The following is a 22,607-nucleotide window of genomic DNA, read 5'->3' on the forward strand; positions in this document are numbered from 1 at the left end:
TGTTTAAGAATACAAAAAAAAGCTATGTTTTTGGTCTGAATAATGTTTACTTATACTAAAGATGATATACAGTTTTGAGATATTTAGTCAATATTTCAAAACAAGTCATTTTGAAGAAATTTGGCAGCATGCTTAGAACAGTTGTTCTACTTTTAATAGCTTACTATAGGATTGAAAACATGCTTAATGTAATTACCAAATGCTGTTTATTTTATTCTGTCAAAATTTTAATTTTTATGTTTATCATATATGCCTCCCTTAATTTTCTGGTTGACTTTACTTGTAGATAATAATTTGGAACACAGTGTAAATATAACTAAATCAAGTTGAAGTTTCTATTAAAAGCAGATTTCCTGTTCAAATGTATTACTGCTTCAGTTTCTTTATATGTTGCTTTTCCTTATTTTCTTGTTTTATAGTGTTTTGTTTATGGTATAAATTCTTTCAGTGCTCAGTGAAATAATTCCTTTCATGATACTATCTATACACATATCCTTCCTACCCTACATTTTTTTTTTTTTTTTAGCTTCTAGGGACAGAGTGAAATTTCAGAGTACAGACTGTGGCCTTGGGTTGGGTTAGAATGTAAATTGCACTTATTGTGTATTTGGGGAAAAAATATTTAACAAATCTGAGTTTGTAAAATCAGAGTATTAACTCTACATAATAAGTTATCACAGGGATTAAAGGACATACTACATGGTACACACACAAAAATTTAATAACTGTTAGTCCTCTTCCATTTTCTCCTCCTTTGGAGATGCATGTGTTTCTATATAAGCCTTAAAATGTCAGTGGTGCATAGTAGACTTTAAGGAGAAATGAAATGCTATGATTCTAAATATATCCCCGAAATAGATTTTGTAGGTCTATTTTATGTTAGGCCATGTGACAATTTTCCCAATTTGTTATTAAATTAGATCTTTCCCAGAATGTATGCTGTCTCTTTCAGTGAGAAAGATTTATTATGCCATATTTTTGGAGTTCTGTGCTTAGAATTCTTATTCTATCTTCACTTTCTCTCTTTATTATGCAGGTAGTTTCTTCAGCTATCCGTCAATATTCAGACTAGGACTTCTTGTGAGATCCTAATAACAAATATTTCGCTACCTCCTATGAGACTGTGCTAGTCACCTTTTATACTAGCACAAACCATGGAAATACACTATAACATCCACTGGAGGGACTATTTTATTCATTGATTTTTTTTTTTTTTTAACTTACGTCTGAAGTAGGAGAAAAAAGAATAAAACAATAAAGTAGGTTTGGATCAAAGATGGTATAGCTGTAGGTACCCGAATTAGTAGGCATGATTATTTACATGATGAAAACCCTGAGTTCATACAGCCTGTGAGAATATCTAAGAGCATTGCATAAAACAACCATAACACCTGTGAGCTCATCCAATAGAGAGGTCACTCTTTTTTGCCCCAAATTAATACTATAACCCCTGCCTCCTCTGCAGTGCCAAGGTATATTAGAGGCAACATATTTAATGTAGGAGCTATAGAATAATTAAGAGACAGAAAAATAAGCTGTAGATTCACAAATGAAATAATAAATTATTCCTGGTTACTAAGTGAAAGGGAAAAAGTATTTGGTAGAGAACCTCAGAGGAGAGCATTCTCCTTTACTTCCATGTAGTTAACGTGCCTCTGATGGCTAGAATCTGAGATCTGAGCCACCGTAGATGCACCTGAGTGTGAGCACTCTCTTTGCAGTGTACTAGTCTGGAACCACAGGGAAGAAGCAGGACCTTAGACAAGTTTCTTGACTCTTACTTTTTTTCCACTTCATCACACTCACCAAAAAAGGAAATTAGTCTCCCACTGAGATAATTAAGTGACAGATGTGTATGCTCACAGTAAAAAGGTGAGTCATTAGTAAATTACAGTGAACACTTAAGAAGAGGCTGGGAACAAAATTGCATAAAGGAGTGAAAATACTATGTCATTAATAATAACATCAGTAAAGGTTAATAGAAACCTAATAATAAGTGAGAAACAGAAGTCCTTGTAGGAGAGCAGATAAACTAAATACAATCATCCTTCATCCCTTGGTATCCACAGGGGAGTGGTTACAAGACACCCATGGATACCAAAATCTGAGGATGCTCAAGTTCCTGATATAAAATGGCATAATAGTTGCATATAATTTATGAAATCCTCCCATATATTTTAAATCATCTCCATGTTACTTATGATACCTAATACAATGTAAATGCTATGTAGATAATTATACTGTATGTTTTTTTATTTGTATTATTTTTATTATTGTATTGTTATTTTTTCAAATATTTTTTACAATGTATCTGTTATTATTTGTTTTGTTTCAATATATTATGTGGGTCCAAATGTTTAGATTATATATATTGCCTTTGCCACACCCAAGTCAGAACTTCAAGTATGTCCATCCACCAGATGTTGCACAACACACCCATTAGCTGTGAATATACTCATCCCTTCTTCACTCCTCCCACCTGCCTGACACCCAATGAATGTTGCTACTATATGTGCACATAAATGTTGTTCAGTTAATACCAATTTGATGAGGAATACATGTGGTGCTTGTTTTTCCATTCTTGTGATACTTCACTTAGTAGAATGGGCTCCAGCTCTACCCAGGATAATACAAGAGGTGCTAGATCACCATTGTTTTTTGTGGCTGAGTAGAACTCCAGTAGTACACCAAATTTTATTAATCCACTCATGTATTGATGGACGCTTGGGTTGTTTCTACATCTTTGCAATTGTCAATTGTGCCGCTATAAACATTCTAGTGCAGATGTCTTTTTATAGAATGTGTTTTTTTTTTCTTTGACACCCATTACCGTGTACATGCCCAGTAATGGCATTGCTGGATCAAATGGTAGTTCTACTTGTAGCTCTTTGAGGTATCTCCATATTGCTTTCCACAGAGGTTGCACTAGTTTGCAGTCCCACCAGCAGTGTATGAGTGTTCCTATTGATCCACATCCATGCCAAAATTTATTGTTTTGGGACTTTTGATAAAAGCTGTTCTCACTGGAGTTAAGTGATATCTCATTGTGGTTTTCATTTGCATATCCCTGATGACTAGAGATGTTGAGAACTTTTTTTCATGTTTCTTGACCATTAGTCTGTCTTCCTTTGAAAAGTTTCTGTTCATGTCCTTTGCCCACTGTTTAATGGGGTTGTTTGATTTTTTTCTTGCTGATTTTCCTGAGTTCTATATAGATTCTAGTTATCAGCCCCTTATTGGATGTGTAGTGTGCAAATATTTTCTCCCATTCTGTAGGTTGTCTGCTTGCTCTCATGATAGTTTCCTTGGCTGTGCAGAGCTTCTTAATTTGATCAGTTTACCTGTTTTATTTATCAGTTGACCCATTTATTTATTTTTGTTGTTGCTGTGATTGCCTTTGGGGTCTTCTTCATAAATTCTTTCCCTAGGCCAATGTCTATAAGAGTTTTTCCAACATTTTCTTCTAGAATTCATATGGCTTCGTGGCTTAGGTTTAAGTCTGTTATCCACTATGAATTGACTTTTGTGAGAGGTGAAAGGTGCAGATTCTGTTTCAGTCTTCTACATGTGGCTCTCTAATTTTTCCAGCACCATTTATTGAACAAGGATTCTTTTCCCCAGTGTATGTTTTTGTATGTTTTGTCAAAGATTAGATGGGTATATGAGGATGGTTTTGTATCTGGGTTTTCAGTTCTGCTCCATTGGTCTGTCTCTGTTCTTCTGTGAATACTATGCTGTTTTAGTTACTATATAGTCTTGTAGTATAGCTTGAAGTCTGGTAAATTGATGCCTTCCAATTTTTTCTGTTTGCTTAAGATTGCTTTTGCTATATAGGGTCTTCTCTGGTTCCATACAAAGTATAGAATTATTTTTTCTAGATCTGTAAAAATGATGTTGATATTTTAATAGGGATTGCATTAAATCTGTAGATCCTTTGGACAATATAGGCATTCTAACAATGTTGATTCTGCCAACCCAGGAGCATGGTATGGTTTTCCACATGTTTACATCCTCTGCTTTTTCCTTCCTCAGCGTTTCATAGTTCTCCCTGTAGAGGTCTTTCACCTCCTTAGTTAAATATACTCCTAGGTATTTTATTTTCTTTGTTGCTATTGTGAAGGTTATTGAGTCTTTGATTGGGTTCTCAGTTTGACAGTTGTTGGCGCAACGCAATGCTACTGGTTCCTGTACACTGATTTTGTAACCTGAAACTTTGCTGAATTTTTTAATCAACTCCAGTAGTCTCATGGAAGAATCTTTGGTGTTTTCTAGATATAAGGTCATATCATCAGCAAAGAGCAATAGTTTGATCTCTTCTGCCCCCATTTAGATGCCCTTGATTTCCTTCTCTTGTCTGATTGCTCTGGCTAGGACTTCCAGCATTATGATGAATAGAAGTGGTGAGAGAGGGCATCCAGTTCCAAGTAGGAATGCTTTCAGTTTTTCCCCATTCAGTATGATGTGGGCTGTGGGTTTGTCATATATGACTTTTATGATTTTTCGGTAAGTCCTCTCTATGCCTATTTTGTTTAAGCGTTTTTATAATAAAAGGTACTGAATTTTGTTGAATGCTTTTTCTACATCTATTGAGAGGATCACATGGTCTTTGTTTTTGCTTCTATTTATGTGGTGAATTATATTTATACATTTGTGTATGTTGAACCATCCCTTCATCACTGGGATGAAGCCCACCTGGTCATGATAGGTTATTTTTTTGACAAGCACATAAATTCAGTTTGCTAGAATTTTTTTGAGAAATTTTGCATCTGTATTCATAAGGGATATTGGTCTGTAGTTTTTGTTGTTGTTGTTGCTGTTGAGTCTTTTCCCAGCTTTGGTATCAGGGTTATGTTGGATTCATAAAATGTGTTGGGCAGCATTCCTTCCCTCTCAATCTTGTGTAATAATTTCTGCAGGATAGGCACCAGTTCTTCTTTGTAGGCCTGGTAAAAGTCAGGTGTGAAACTATCTTGTCCAGGACTTTTCTTTTTAGGAAGATTTTTTATTACTGCTTCAATTTAGATACTTGATATTGGTCTGTTCAGGAATTTTATTTTTTTCTGCTTGAGCCTAGAGAGGCTGTGTGTTTCTAAGAATTTGTCCATTTCCTCCACATTTTCCAGTTTATGTGCATAGAGTTTTTTTTTATAGTATTCATAGATGATATTTTGTATTTCCGTGGCATCAGTTGTAATTTACCCTTTTTCATTCCTGATCAAGCTTATTAGAGTCTTCTCTTTTCTGCTTCTGGTCACAAGTCATGTCAATTTTGTTTATTTTTTCAAAGAACCAACTTTTTGTTTTATTATTCTTCTGTATAGTTTTTTTAATTATCAATGGACTTATCTTACATAGATTTTACAATATATATCCTTAAAAAGAAAATAAAAGACAATATCTAAAATTTTTGGAAAACATTAGAATCTAAAAATGAACCAAATGAAAATGTTGAAATAAAAAATAGCAATAACTGACAACCAAAAGTTTATATGTATATTAAACAGCAGATTTAATAGATTTAAGGAGAGAAATAATAAACTTGATTAAAATCAAAATAAAACATATACAATTATGCTCAGAGACAAATGGATGGAAAAATGATAGTGGAGGGTAAAGAGAAGCATTTTGCATACAGTTCGAATGTCTAATATAGGTGTAATTAGAGGATGTGGTGATTTTAAAACACAAACCACAAATTTCTTTGCATTTTGTTCAAGTGGTAGAATCCCATCCACTGTCCTTGAATCTATTATCTGTGACTTCTTAACCAACAACGATGACAGATGTGATGCTGTGAGTTTCCTGGCTCAGGTCTTAAAAAATGAGAGTTTTCTACTTTCTGTCTTTTGAGATATTCATTCTTATATTCCAGCTACAATAATGTGAGAAAGCCCAAATATTCTAGGGAGAAGTACATGAGGAAGAGTCTTCATGGAAAGAAATCAAGGTCTTTGACCTTCAGCCTTGAATGAACTCAGCCAACAGGAACCACCATGTTTGTCATGTGGGTTAAGCATCTTGCAAGCATATCCTCCAGCCCCAGGTTAATCACTGCAGCTGATACTTCTTGGAAAAGATATGAACCTTCCTGCTGAGCCATGCCCAAATTACAGATATCTGAACTAAATAAGTGATTATTATTTTAAGCCACTAAAGTTTGGGATGATTTATTATGCAGCAACAGCTGAATAGAAGAAGAGCCACAAAAAGACTTAGGAGAGAGATAATAGTGAACAATCCAAAACTACCAAACATATAAAAGCTATAGAGGCATTCTGATCACCCAAGTTTAAAAGAGCCTGAGGTTAAACCAAGCTTAACCACATTTAGGCATCTAGGCTTTGTGGTAAATAAAAGACAAAGTGAAAATCTTAAAAACATCCAAAGAAGTAATAATCTGACAGGTGATTTCTCAAGATGATGAAATGATAGCTTCAGAGTGATGAAACAAAAAGGAAACTCTTTTGATTTTTACACTCAGTGAAAATATCCTTCAAGAAAAAGGCGAAATGGGCCGGCCCAGTGGCTCACGCCTATAATACGAGCACTCTGGAAGGTTAAGGCAGGAGGATCGTTCAAGCTCAGGTGTTCAAGACCAGCTTGAGCAAGAGCAAGATCCCATCTCTACTAAACAAATAGAAAAACTTAGCTGGACAACTAAAAATATATATAGAAAAAATTAGCAGAGCATGGCGGCGCATGCCTGTAGTCCCAGCTACTCGTGAGGCTGAGGCAGAAAGATTGCTTGAGCCCGGGAGTCTGAGGTTGCTGGGAGCTGGGCTGACACCATGGCACTCTAGACCAGGCAACAGAGTAAGATTCTGTCTCAAAACAAACAAACAAAGAAACAAACAAACAAAAAAGTTTAAAAAGTTAAAAAGGAGAAATGAAGAAATTTCAAATTCATCACCAGTAATTACAAACTACAACAAATATTAATTGGTGTTCTTTAGGCAGAAGAAAGGCGATCTGATATGCAATATCAGAGATGAGATGAAAAAATGAATAGCAACAAGTAAAATAAAACTGTAGGAAAATGTAACTGAATTGTGACAATATACAATACAATTTTGACAATATTACAATAATAATAAAGCCTTGTGGTGTTGAAAATATACAGGGCATTTAAATGCATGCCAACACTAGTGTATGATTCAGAATGGGTATATAGACAGCAAAAGAACTCTAAGGGAAAAAATAAGGACCAATTAACATGAGACTTTGATAAGTAAACGATACATTCTACAATCTCAAGAATAGCCATTAAAAGAATCTTAAAAGAGTAAATAACCTTCAAGCTAAAAGAGAATAAAATGGCAGAAATTTATCCAAAGGAAGGTAAAAAGGGGAAATGGGAACATAACAGTGATAAAAATGATGTATAATGTCAGAGGGTAGAATGATAAATTCAAACATAACTATAATAATAATTATATTACATATAAATTCACTAATGAATTAAATGAATTAAATAGAAATGATTAAATGAATTAAATAGAAAAGATTGTTGACTTGATTAATAAATAACCTAACTACATGTTGTTTTGAAGAGAATTATCTGTTACATGCAAATAGAGAAATGTTGAAAGGTTAGAGAATAAAAAACATATACTACACGAATGCCAACTAAAAGAAAGCTAGCATAGTAATATCACATAAAATGGAATTTAATGCAGAATTAGTTGCTAGGGATAAAGAGAAATATTTCCTGATGACAAAAGATTCAATTTACCAGGAAGATACACTTCTAAATTTATATAAACATAATAATATAGCACTGAAATTTATAAAGCAAGAATTAACAAAAATGAAAATAGTCAATTTCACAATCACAGTAGAGAGTTTTAATAAACATCTCCTGGTAACTGATAGAACAATACCCTCCAAAATATTCGGTAAGGATATGGAATATTTGAATAACACAGTCAGCCAATTCTATTAAGTGACATGTAAAGAAAACTTCACCCAACAACAACATACATTTTGGCCATTTTTTTTTTGTACTTGGTTCTTTTAAACATTTGCTCAAAACTGGTCATGGTCATACACTGGGTCATTAAGGAACTCTCAACACATTTAAAATGATTAAACCATCCCTAAAGAGCTTCTTCTCTAAACGAAATGAATGCAGGGTGAAAATAAAGTCTGACTTGAAAGAAATATTCAAACTTCCAACCCATATATATGTCAGTAAAAAAGAAAGGCTCAAAATCAGTGAAGGAGGCAACTGTCTTGTGCCAACTATCTTCTATTTTCCTGCCAGGTATACTCTTTTTGTCTTTAATACTCAAGGAGGCTGAGGTTGATGTCCACATCAATAGAGCTCCCAAGCCCTCTGCTTATGCTTAGGTTTTGCTGATAAAGACCCTCAGATGAGATTGAAGGAATAGAAGAGAGTAAATTCAAGGTTTTTAGTCTACCTGGCTTCTTCCCTCATTTTAATTTGGTTTGTCTTTCAATCAGAGGTTAAAGTTTATTAGACAAATTACCAAAATTCAACCCATTTTTAATAAATTCTATGTACGATTAATAAAGGGGAAATTTTAGTTTAACATATTGACTGACGAAAATAGCATTTCTAAAATTCTGGCATCTGACTGAACTCATAAAAGCATAGTATTTAGTACTTAGACATTAAATCTCTAACCAAGATGTTATGAAAAGTACAGAATACATAAAATCTGTTATCTGTCCTCAAGGATATTGTGTTTTACTTGAGGGAAAAAAAAATGAGCAATTAGAAAAGTTTGAAAATGACAAATTTTGTTGTTAATTGTGAAATTTCAATACATAGAGTTTCAAATGATAAAATGACTTGATAACACTGAGGAAAATTGACTTGCAGTGATGTCAGAAAGGATGCTTTTGTAGATTGTAATTATTTCTGAGATTAGATTCAGCACCACTGCAAATACACTGAAAACATTATTGGAGATTTTCAAGAAAACAATCATCAGTTGACAGTGAACCTCTCATGAACTACCAAACAAATTCTCTACATAGAAATGTTTTTAATCCATGTTCATCAACAACACAAAATATTTTTCTAAATTATTAGATATCAAGAGCATTTTGAACACTGCCTATTTTTTTAAAAAATTGTGAAATGTAATACATATGCAGAAAAGTACAAAAATGCATAATTTGCTTTAAAAAAAGACAAAGTAAACCCATTAACCACCATCTAAATTAAGAAATATAATACTGTCAGCCCCAAAGCTCACTCACCACTACCTGTACAAAGATAACCATTATCTTTTAGGTCAGCATTTCCTTGCTTTTCTGTATATTTTAGCACAATATCAACACATATTTAAGCACTATAGTTTAGATTTTCCTGGTGATAGTGGTAATTTTAATCTCATTCCTGATGTAAAAGGGAAATGTTTCCATATTGCATCAAATATGATGTTTGCTGTAAGATTTTTTATAAATATACTTTTTTTAAGATTAAGATTTTTTTCTTACATTTCAAATCCATTGAGTTTTTTTTTATCATGAATGGATGTCAACATTTGTCAAACACTTTTTATGCATTACTACTATTATTTTTCTCATTTTTTATGTTAGTATGATTGATCTCACCGATTTTCAAATGTTAATCTAATATTACATTTTTGTAATAAATTTAATGTGGTAGGAATGTTTTATCATATATATATATATGATAGAATCTGGTTTAGTACCGAATTGCTTAGGAATTTATATCTATGTTTATAAGTCAATAGACTAATTTGTCAAAAAAAGTTTTCTATTCTTGTAGCTTCTCTGTTATATATTGGAATCAAGGTTAGCTAGCCTCACAAAATTAGTTGGGAAATGTTGGATTCTCTGGAAGTATTTGCATAATATTGAAATTATTTTTCAAAAGTCTAGAAGAATTCAGTGGCGGAGCAACATAGGCCTGAACATTTTTTCATGTGAAGATTCTTAATTATGAATTTAATTTGGAATAGTTACATGACTACTCAGATTTTCTATTGCCTCTTGTGTCAGCTTTGGTAAATTGTATTTTCTAGGGATTTATGTGTTTTGTTTGAATTTTCAAGTTTGTCTAACAAACTTGAAAAATATGTATCATGAACATGTATAAAGGTCAATGCACAAATATTTTCCTCATGGTGTCATTTAAAACAATTTAAAAATTGGATATGAACTATAGAAGAGTAATTAAATAAATTATGGTACATTCAGATAATAAGATATTATTTATTTATTTAAAAATATATTATAAGGAATATTTAACAATATGGAAAATAAAACAGCATGTTAAAGTTACTTTATAAAACTGTATATAGGATGTATATCATTATATATTATTATATAAATGGTTGTATAGATAACCTCAGGTGTATATGTGTGTGAGAGACAGAGAGAGAGAAGGAGAGAGAGAAAGAGAAAAACACATGAGAAACATTTTTTTCTTTTATTTCCTGGGGAAGTTTGAGGTTGCAGTGAGCTATGATCGTGTCACTGCACTCTAGCCCAGGCAACATAGCAAGACCCTGTCTCAAAAAAAAAAAAAAAAACAAAAAAACCCTGGGGAAAAAAACATCAAAATAATCACAGAGGATATTTTTATGTGGTGAGATTATAAGTAATTTTTATCTTTACTATTTTTCCAAATTTATAGCACATCTTCTCCAAATTAAAGCATCATGTTTCCTCTTTCTATTAGATAGATTCTAATTGATTATTAACTAAATGCCATTGGACAAAACTAATTTACCTTAAGCTCTGAATGTGAAGTTTTGTGGATTTAATGCTACCAACGCTGAAGAATATTTCTGTGAAAGAGGCTGCTGGTCAGCAGAAAGGATTCAGGCAGTGTGACAATGTGAATCAGAAAACACTGGGCAACTAGAGGGAGCTGATTTTGGCTAACAGGGCAAAAAGAGCAGAGATAGCAACCTCAAATTCTGACCAAGGTAGGAATGGAAGGTAAATGAGTTAAAATTGATTTAAGTATTGCAGAATGAAAAATATAATCTGGAGCTACATATATTTACTGTTGTTTAACTAATAGATCCATAGCCATACCCAGTAACAGCAATGTTTTAAAAAGTACTTTTACAATTATTTATTTCATCCTTATATAAGCTAGGCTGCACTACTGGTCCATCCTTTCTCTCTTGGTCTAGTAAAGAAGATAGCTTTAAAAAAAACATATTCTATAGACTTTTGTACAAATGGCACACCTTAGGGAGATGACCTCTGTTTGAGATGGCACTAGGGTAGAGGTAGTTTAGAACATAGATTTCTTCTCATTGATTCAAGAGATATAAAAAGAGCCAGACATCTGGGCATCCTCAACATTTGAATTATTCACATCCTCATCATTTGAATCCAAAGCAACAGATTTGAATGCTCTCATCAGAGTTCCACCCTATGCAAAGATTTCCCTACTATCTACTTTATCAATTCACGTTTCTTATCCTTTACGATCTGGACCTTCTCTGCTTTCTCTTAATTTAGCTTTCCAGAGTTATTTCCCTCTAATCCACTGTAAGTATGTGATGTCTTCCTCAAACAGTATGAATTACTAGGTTCTCTGGTCCATCAAACATAACCGATGCTTGTCCTGTATTTGCACCCTTGCAGAATGAAATTATTCTTGCTGATATGACCTTCTTATTCATCCCTGCCCTTCAAAATTTTACCCTTCCCTCAGTTCAAGCACCACATTCCTCATGAAGTTCTCCCTAATCTCATGTTGCTACTGCCAACTCAATGTGACATTCCCCTCCTTTGACTTTGTTAATATTCTGTTTATCTTTTAAGAAATAGTATGCCTAGTACCACAGATGCTAACTTCTCCAGAACTTGGTAGGGAGAAGAGATCATACCCTACTTATCTTTGCATCTCGCATGCCATAGAGCCCAACACATGGTAGCCTCTCAGTATACATATGTTGATTTTTCAAGATCCACAAACATGATTGTTCTAAGAAGGTAATCTGTCCTATAGGGCATATGGGCCTTATTGGAAAATCTTAACTAAATTCCTGGTTTGGGACAAAAACACCCAGATCTGTTTAATTTGTGAAGGTGAAGGTCAATGCTGCAAAAAGAGCCAAAGAAAATCATGAAACAGCTTGTTCCGTGTGAACATGATCAACTTCTTGCAGTGACTAAAAATATTCAGAACAAAATCCGTGGAAACAATAGGCTATACTTGCAGCCAGCCAATGCATTCTTCCTTTTTGGGTCAGATATATTCCATCTGACATAGGCTGCCCTGTAAGCTGTGTGCATAGAGGTTAAAGAATGAACTAGATTTCACTTTACTTTGTAGTTTTAGGCCACACCTAGAGCAAATATAAGAATATTCCAAGACAAACAAAATGTGTTTAGTAAAAGGATGAAAAACATGTGCCATTCATTTATAATTCTGATTTTTTAAAACAACAAAAAATTGGACCATGTATCTCCTATTTTTATAATGGTTTTAAAGACTTCAATTCTATACATTACTCCAACCCAAAGAATTTTGCTATTTTCTTTAAACACAGCCTTCTCGGATGCTTGTTATGAAATTTTCTGATGACTATTGCACCTGAGAAAGTCTTTTCAATAAACAAAGCAGTTAGTCTGATGTGTGTAACCATATATATTGCTAAGCAACTTGACACGTTTTTCCATTACACTTAGTCATAGTTGATTTGGTGAGATTAAGTTTTATATGTTATTAAATGTTACCCTTTAAACTTTTTCTAGGATCTTAGGAAAAAATTGAACCTTTCATAATACTAGAGTTTTACCACAGATATAGAGATCATTTAAAAATAAGAACACCTCATACATGAGTCAAAGATATTTGCCCTCTAGAAATTGCAAAAACTTATTTGTAACCAAAATAATTCTTATAACCAGTATTATAAGGAAAAATTGCAATTTGGCCTTAGAACATTTTGCTTTTAACAGACAATTAATAATGACTATTTTAACTGAGTTTTATATTTATTGGTTAAAGATAAATCCTAAAATATTTATAATAATAACAACAGATAAACCTGAAGATGTCTGATAGAGCTAATTTAAAGATTTATCATCTGATATAAGTTCGGATGTCCTGAACTTTTTAAAAGAAACTTTAGAATTTTCTAAAGATATGAAATATTGAAAGTGAAAAAGTAGGATTAAAAAATTATAGAGATTTCTTTTGTTCTTCAAAAGAGAACCTACTACAGTGTGCTAGATGGTCTTCTCTTTTTCACTTTGAGATTTCATCTTTCTAGTTATCTCTGTATTATTTTTACTGTCGTACTATGATTGTTCTATTCTTAGTTGTGTCCAGTGTGTGTACACCTTTTCTCTACAAACACTTGTGTTGTGTGAGATAACCCAGTTGACCTTTCAGTTACAAAGTACCAAAGTCCTATCTCACTTATCTCCTGAAGGATGTATAGCCTAATTCCTAGTGTCTATTTTTGATGCCACAATCCTAATACTATTAAGATTGTGAGCGTTCTGACTCTCATGAAGCTCTGAACCTATCTGACCTAATTGGCTATTAACTCATCTTGGTCTTTATGTTCTATACCATTTGTGGCTGCCCAACACACCCCTTTATGCCTTCATTTGATAGATCCATCCCTTAGTGCCTTGTCTTGGTCCTGGTGACATAATCAACTGTGGTACTCTAATATGACCATCTCAAATATTCCTCAAATACAAATCTTGAGAGACCACCTGGGAAGAAATAACCTGACATTGGGTTAAAGAGAAGAAAGGTTTTCTTCAAGGTGAAAAGCCTGGCCACATTCTGGCTGAGCAACAGAATCCTGGAGCTCCCCTTACCACCCCAGAGCTTCTGTTTTCAAAAGTCACAGCATAAACTGTGTCCCTCGCACCCCAGGAGTGGGAGTGAGGGGAGGTCATGGGTGACAGTTGAGGCAATGTGGTTAAGCAACACTGGGCCCAACCAGGAGATATTGTTCTGGTCCTGACTCTGCTACTAAGTGACATGAACAAGCCCACAATCTCCTCAAATGTCTTTAATAGTAATATGCAGAATTTCCCCAAACTTATTGTACCAAAGAATTTTTTTTTTATTTCAGCATATGGGGGTACAAATGTTTAGGCTATGTGTGTTGCCTTTCCCCCTCTTACCACCCCCCCACAGTCAGAGCTTCAAGCGTGCCCATCCCCCAGATGGTGCACATCACACTCATTATGTGTGTACATACCCCTCTCCTCCTCCCCTTCCCATCTGCCAAATGCCCGATAAATGTTATTCCTATATGTCCACTTAGGTGTTGATCGGTTACTATCAATTTGCTGGTGAGTACACGTGGTGCTTATTTTTCCATTCTTGGGATATTTCACTTGGTAGAATGGGTTTCAGCTGTATCCAGGAAAATACAAGAAGTGCTATATCACCATTGTTTCTTATAGCTGAATAGTATTCCAAGGTATACATATACCACATTTTATTAATCCACTCATGTATTGATGGGCACTTGAGTTGTTTCCACATCTTTGCAATTGTGAATTGTGCTGCTATAAACATTTGAGTGCAGGTGTTTTTTTTATAGAGTGTCTTTTGTTCTTTTGGGTAGATGCCCAGTAATGGGATTGCTGGATCAAATGATAGATCTACTTGTATTGCTTTAAGGTATCTCCATATTGCTTTCCACAGAGGTTGCACTAGTTTGCACTCCTACCAGCAGTGTAGGAGTGTTCCTATCTCTCCGCATCCACACCAACATTTATTGTTTTGGGACTTTTTGATAAAGGCCATTCTCACTGGAGATAAGTGATATCTCATTGTGGTTTTGATTTGCATTTCCCTGATGATTACAGATGTTGAGCATTTTTTCATATGTTTGTTTATTTATTGTAAATTTATTTATTGTAAATTTTATTTATTGTAAATTTATTATAAATTTTTATTATTTATAAACTAACAAAGACTACCTTGGTCTGGTAATATAGGATAACATTATGAGTGATGTCATGTTGATAGCATGTATTCCTTGATATTAAATGATAAGGGTGCTTCACCTCCTTGGCCTTTCATCCCCAAATAATAAAATTAACAGTTACATATACACACACATATACAGGTTGAATGTCCCTAATCCCCAAATTCCAAAATCCAAAATCTATAATGCTCTAATATCTAATACTTTTTGAGCATCAACATCATGCTCAAAAGAAATGCTCATTGAAGCATTTCCAGTTTGGGATTTCAGATTTTTAGGGATGTTTAACTGGTATGTATAATGGAAATATTCCAAAAAAAAAAAACACTTGAAATCTGAAACACTCTTGGTCTCAAATATTTCAGATAAGAGATACTCAACCAACAATAAATACATATGTTAGTACACTTGATGGTGTCCCACAGGTTATCTAAGTAACTGTTTATATATGGAGTTTCAAAAGGAGAGGTGAAAGAGAAAGGGCAGAAAGAATATTTGAAGAAATAATGGCTGAAAACATTACCCATCTGATAAAAACATTAACTTACACCTCTGAGAAGCTTAAAAAACTTCAGTAAGATAAACTCAAAGATATCTACACCTACACATCACTTTGTTGAAAGACAAAGACCAAGAAAGAATCTTAAAAGCAGCAACAGAAAAACAGCATATCCTATACACACACAGGCCTCAATAAGATTAGCAGCTGATTTCTAATCAGAAACCATAGTGGCCAGAAGGTAATAGAATGACATATTTCTTTAATGCAGGCTATAATTAGTGACTTGCTTCAAAAGAATAGAGTATAAAAAGGTACGTTAAAAGTAACTTCATGGTGGAAAAACTAACAAAGACTACCTTGGTCTGGTAATATAGGATAACATTATGAGTGATGTCATGTTGATAGCATGTATTCCTTGATATTAAATGATAAGGGTGCTTCACCTCCTTGGCCTTTCATCCCCAAATCCATAGCTCTAGTCTAATCATAAGAACACTGTCACACAAATCCCAATTGAAGGACCTTCTACAAAATTCCTTAAAACTTAAAACTTCCTGAAAAATATCTTAAAACTGTCAAGGTCATGAAAAAGACTGAAAAACAGTTCACACCCCAGTGGAGACTAATGAGACAATATGAGTAAATAAAGTCTGATGCTTAGTTAATAGTAATGTTGGTTTTTATTAATGTACCATGAGAATGTGACATGTTAATGATAAGGGAAACTGCGTGAGCTGTATGTGGAAACTCTCTGTACTATCTTTGAAATTTTTTGTATTCTATTCTAAACTAAAAAGTTCATTTTTTAAAGATTCCTGCCATATGACAGGTAAAAAATTAATACAGGTCTTGAGATGTCATGATTTTGTAAGACATAAATAAACATGTTTCATGATTTTTAAAAATTAGCATTAATAGAGGAAAGGACACACTATCATTAAGTATTGGGACAGAATTGCCGATTTTAGCCTTTTAGCATTAATTTCTGTTAATTTAAAATATATTTAATTTTTTGAAGAAGAAATCCAGGGCTGCATTTTTCTAGGTTCCAAGAATTTTCACTATAATTTGAATTTAGTCTTATTTTTTAAAACATTTATAGGTTTTCAATTTTATTGATATCAATGTATGTAAAAGGTACAAAAAAGACTTAATAGATCAGAACTTTTTTGTTAATATAACTATCTGATAAATACCAAACTAGATCCTATTCTTGTTTTAATTCAATTTGCTGCCAAATTTAGTGAAATGTATTTATCCATATTCCCATTTCAGTACATATAATAGACTAATTACTAATTTTATTTTATTAAAGATCCTCATAGCTCATGAATATAATATTTATTATGCTCATAATAAGCTATGCTTGATTTAGCAGCACTTTTATACTATTATTTATTTCATATGCCAGCTTTTTGTAATTAATGAAGTATTTGGACTTATTTACACCATCACATTTTGTATATTTGTCATATTTTTCTTTTTATTCCCCCTTTTCTGTTTTCTTTTAGAAATTAATACTTATTACTTTAGTCAGTAATTCTTAAAGGCTGCCAACATATTTACCAATTATTTTGCTCATCTTTGTTTCTTTCATACTACCAAATCCTTCTAGAATCAATTATTTTTCTTACCAAAATATAACCTGGAGTAGTTTTTTTAAGTAAAGGTCTGTGAGTGGTAATCACTCATACATGGTAGTTTCTCTGGGCACAAGATTTCCTCTCAGCCTGTTTGAAGTATGTTGTTTCAATTGATGAGAATTCTATTGTAAGTCTAACTTTATTGTTTTATATGCAACCTAGCTACTTTTTCTGGTTGCTTTTAGATTTCCTTTCTTTGGTATAGTCTATATTTTTACAATGTGAATATTAAAATAGCATTTGCTATGCTTCCTAATTTGAGGATTAAAACTTTCCATTAATTTTGGAAAATTTCAGTCACTATAACTTTCACCACTGCTTGTCTTCTATTTTTTCTCCTTCTGGGATTGTAATATATATATGCTTGTTATATATATATATATATATATATATATATATATATATATATATATACACACATACACACACACAAACACACATATATACAATATATGTGTATATATATAATATATATGTATACATATGTAATATATATGCAATAGATGTATACAAATATATATATGTATACAGACCAAATACAGATCTGAGAGTTTTATTTCTTATGGATAACTTTATATTTTTCATTCAAAGCCCAGTACAGAGAGTAAACTTCCTGGCTTTTTCCACAGCTGGTAAGCACAAGTATTTTGTTTCCCTTTTCATACTCGAGGCAGCCCTTTCAGGTGTGAGTGCCATCGTATCAGTCCCACTTCCTTAACTAGACTCAGGGGTGAATCGCTATAATTATAGACATCAAGACATCAGGCCCTAGAGTTTAGCCCAAGTATTTTTACACTCAGTGTATCATGACAGCATCAGTTTTCACTTACCACTATGGCTTTTATTTCTTCACTTTTGGCATTTGTGATGTTTAGTTGGGTTGTTTGTTTGTTTCTAGCTTGTTTACTCATGTTTATTAAAAAAAAACCTCAGCTTTTCTTCTTCCCCAACCCCACATTTTATACCCAAATTTAATTTATAAGTAGGGAAAGAGGCCTAGAGAAAGAAGGTCCAAAGACTAACAACACAATAAAGATACTTCTGAAAATACCACCGCCTGATTCATTGAACTTTTTCTTCTAGTAGTTCTCAATTTTTAGAATAAGCAAAGATTACCAGAGAAATCATTGAAAATACAGAATTCAGAATCCCTCCCATCCACAGAGATTCTAATTCATTATTCTGAATGAGAATTCAGGAATATAAATATTAAGTACCCCAATTAATTCAAATATTTGTAGCTTGATTCATTTACTGACTTCAGAGCATAATCCGAGAGATTAAAAACAAACACACCCCTGACATGCATTTTTTTACACTTGTAATTTATACTTTTCTATTGAAAGCAGAGTAAAGAAAAAAAGTCTACTTAATCAAGGGTTCTACTTATCTTGTTCATAATAAAAATTGATAAAGCCTCCTATTTAGTTGTTAAAGATACCTTTTCCTAAAATGTATTTATTTATAAAAATTTTGTTGAGCTAAATTTTATTTTAAAATGATATTATGCAGCACTGCAAAGATCCTGACATTATTTGGAAACTTTCTGCCATGATGATTCTGTCTCAGGAGAAATTAGAGAATTCCATAAAATTACCTAGGCATAATTTATAGAAAGCTGAGTCAAGAAACAGGTGTTATTGTTGAAATGATGAACTTGTCCTCTTCCTCACTCATAAATTTCTAGGATATGAGCCCATAAACTCTAAATCAGATGCTAAGCTCACATAGATTTATGTCATTTATTTCCTTTCACTGAGAAAATAAAGAGGTAGATGATCTATGTTTATCTTGCCAGCTGTTCCGCAAACCACATGCATTGAGTGCAAGTATCAGCAGAGATGCCAATGCTTCAGTGGCTCCAACTTACACATGTCCCAGCACCTGGCTGATGGAAGCCACTCTTGAAAAATATTTGCATCTGTGTGCTATGAGCTTGGCTATAATGCTAGCTAGCATTCCATTTCCAGATGGCTCCCATTACCACCTAATTATTTTAAACCCTGATTTTATTTCAAACAATTTACCATTGTCAAGGGTCACCTCCCAGTACAATATTGCTGAGATCAAATATTTTTGGTTCTAGGTCTATGGTTACAAGAGTTCAGGAAGGGCCTTTTTTAGCATGATGGATAGACCATTCAGCAAAATCCATGGATAAGCTATAAATCAGATATTAAAATTTTAATAAAACTATATGTAATTTTATAACAATTATTCAAAGTCACAACTATCATTTATTTTGTTTTAAATTTCTATCCTGATAAACAAGTTGAAAAGAACCAAATAAATCTATTCATTCATTTACTTATTCATTTATCAATTCTTCTAATATTTATTGAGGGCATATTATGTGCCTCAATAAGATGAAAAAAACAGTTTGACTCTTCCTCTCAAATATTTGCACTCTAGTAGAAAAGGAGAAAATTATGACACATTGTCAAAATCTTGTAAAAATACATGCAGAAAAGCAATATGTATTACATGGCAAGAGTTGAACAAAGTTCTAAAGATTCTTATCTCCTTTACATTTTTAGGTTATCTTTTCTAGTCCTAATATTGATTGAAGCTATTGGATTTGAGGAAAAGGAAATAAGTCTGAATTTGGAATTGGATACAACTCATTAGTCTGATCAATTATTTTTAAGTTTCAATTTATTATAAGACATAGCACATTCATACAATTAACACATTCTACATTCTGTAAGGATATTGTTTACCTAGTTGTGATCACTTTGGGCACCAGTTGTTGGATCTAACAGCCAAGGTAAAACTAGCACAATTACATATGTTGTGTTTATATAATGCATAGACACAGTAGCATGAGCATTTTTTTTTAACACAAATTTAAGAAGGCCTCAAAAGAATTTGTTGAAAATGATGAAACCCACCCTCCAAATGAGAGCTTATGTATGTTTAAATACATGGGAAGATTGTGGGTGAGGGAGTGTAAGTGTAGGAGCATTTTTTCATAAAAGTTCTGGACCACTATTAATTTTTTCAAATTTGGGGGTTCTCTTCTTTGTGTCCCATGCTGTTCTTTCCTAGACCATTTTACTTAAGAGTCCTTGCATTAAGGATCTTCCATAATACTCTCTTTGCTTTTGTAGTTGCTTAAAGTACATTCTACTTTCTGAGTCTTCGTCGGTTGTTTTCTGTGGAAGGTGTCATTTTCCTCAAATGGAATCTGTAAAGTGTCCCTGTATTTTTTTCTTATATGTGCTCTGTGTCCCTCCTCTCACCTGAGCACTCTGATTTTTACTAATAATCCCTCTGGCCACATAAGCCTGTGGCTACAGAAGTAGGATAATGGCAATTTAAAATGCCTTTTAACCTGGAAGTGTAATTTCTTGGATTTCCCCAGGGTGCAGAATCATGATGCTACCTGTGTAATGTATTAGGTATTTCTGGTGATAATGGCTCAGGAGAATTACTAATTAATCACTTCATGCCAATTATCATAAGGGCTACATTATACTATACAATTGTTATTTTTTGTAGGCTACCATTAGGAAAAATATAAATTTTTACATGTTATTATTTTAAAAGTTGATGTTATTTCTATATAATTCAGACACTAACCTCTCAACTTGATTGCTGATTCCTATATCTCACAATGTCAATGAACCCCTGGAGAGCATGCGCAGAGCTATGCCATAGCATTGTGATCCATTCTTTGTTATTATTATAATTCAGTGACTTAAATCAAGAACCATATATTCTGTGTTTGTCTTGACTTATAGTATTAATTTGTTTCGTGAACTTAGAACAGTTCCTACATAAGTTTATTCATTTAACCCATAAGGATAATTTCATATATAATAATCAGCTGATCTTAACATACTTTGAAATTTTTTAATAATCACAAGTTATCACTGATATAATTCTACACTATTTATAGAAGATTCATATTTTAACTAAACAGTGTATGTTGATCTTTAGGAAGAATAATTAATTCTTTTCAGAAAGTTAATTTATGGGCCTCTGCACCACAATGAAAATGTCATTGAATGAAGCCTTTAAGTATAGCTTAGCTTTGTATGTTCTCCCTAATCTAGTCTGAAAGTTTTGCAGAAGTTGCTTAATTCTATGGAAGTGAAAGACCTTGATTGCGGATTTCCTTTGGGTAAAAGCAATTTGTCAGTAAATGGTAGTGTCTACTCACGTTTATCTTGTTCTGCTTCCACCCCTTCACTTTCTGTGTCACTTGGCAAGATCCACGGTTGATGAACTACTTGTAGTTGCTTTAAGGATTCATCCTGCCAAAGAAAAGATTTCTTTTAGATTAAACTCTATTTTGATATCATGAACATTAAGATGGGTGATCACTTCAGTCTCCATGAATTGCATGTTCAAAAACCACAGGAATAATTTCCCCACAGCAAAGTAGAACTCTTAAGTTTAAAATAATTTTCATGTCATAGACATACTGCAAACTATGAACTCATTTTTTTACATTCTTCTTTTAATGAGATTTAAAGTCTTAATAAGAAATAGCTAAACTATGTTCTTCCTGAATTAATATTTTTATAGCAATGTTGACATTCACGCTTGGGAATATAATCATGAAATATTCAATATAAAATTTCATAACATGTCCCTCTTTGGTATCAAGGTTTCAAATTCCCTTTAATGAGAATGAAGATTAGGAGGATTTAAAAAACATGTTCAATTTTACCCTCATTAGGACTTTGCTGCCTCCTTCCTCTTCTCATTTTCTTACTTTTGTTAAAATAGTTCTCACATACTTCCTTGCTGCTCTTTGCCTTCTGTCATTCACCTAAAGGAGACTCTCATCCCCCATTCTAACTGTAATAATAGCCATCTAGGAAGTTTTCTAGGATCTAGTTTCATACCTACGTTAACTCTCCCACCAGTCACCTGACAAAGTGAGCTTTTTCAGACGCTGTATGATGTAATCATTATCTTGCTCATAATCCTTCAGTGGCTCTTTCATTATTCTCAGGATGAAAGTTAAACTCAAGACCCTTCACGATCCATACTCATCTAGCCTGATCTATCACACTACCCTTTCCATCTCCTCTTTCACCACTCCAACTATAATTAAATGGTAGCTCCTTTATTCTATCATACTCTGTAATCTTCAAAGATGTTTTACAGTACATTTTCTTATCTGTCTCAAACATTAACCCTCCTCCTCAAAAGAGCAGGGGTCGCCTCTACTGGAAGCTTTCTCTGATCCTCTAAGGCAAAATTACTCCTCTATTCATTTATGTACCCATTGTACCCATGTAATAATTACTGTATAATAATTATCCTTTCTTATCTTCCTGCTTTAATAATAATATACATTCTCAACATCTGTTATAGTGCCTGGCAAAAAATGGGACTCACCATGTAAACATTTGTACAGAAAGAAGAAAGAAGACAAGAGAGAGGATGAAGTTGAGAAAGGAAGGATGGGGGAGTATGAATCTCTACTATAACAAAATATGCAACAATTTTAACTTTATTGAACCATGACTCAAGAAAATCTTATCAAACTTATTTTAAAAATTAAAATATAAAATGTAA

General features: G+C 33.1%; 1 protein-coding gene across 1 annotated transcript in view; it reads right to left on the minus strand.

Annotated features, from left to right (window-relative positions):
* Positions 1–21,046: 21,046 nt before the first annotated feature.
* The window catches only part of C7H8orf34 (chromosome 7 C8orf34 homolog), a 349,392-nt gene continuing 347,831 nt past the window's right edge, over positions 21,047–22,607 (minus strand). The window contains exon 12 of the mRNA XM_012739907.3: positions 21,047–21,331. Coding sequence (XP_012595361.3) covers positions 21,230–21,331 — 102 coding nt within the window. The 3' untranslated portion in view covers positions 21,047–21,229. The remainder of the gene's footprint in view (positions 21,332–22,607) is intronic.

The sequence above is a fragment of the Microcebus murinus genome, chromosome 7, assembly GCF_040939455.1.
Source record: "Microcebus murinus isolate Inina chromosome 7, M.murinus_Inina_mat1.0, whole genome shotgun sequence".
NCBI lineage: Eukaryota > Metazoa > Chordata > Mammalia > Primates > Cheirogaleidae > Microcebus > Microcebus murinus.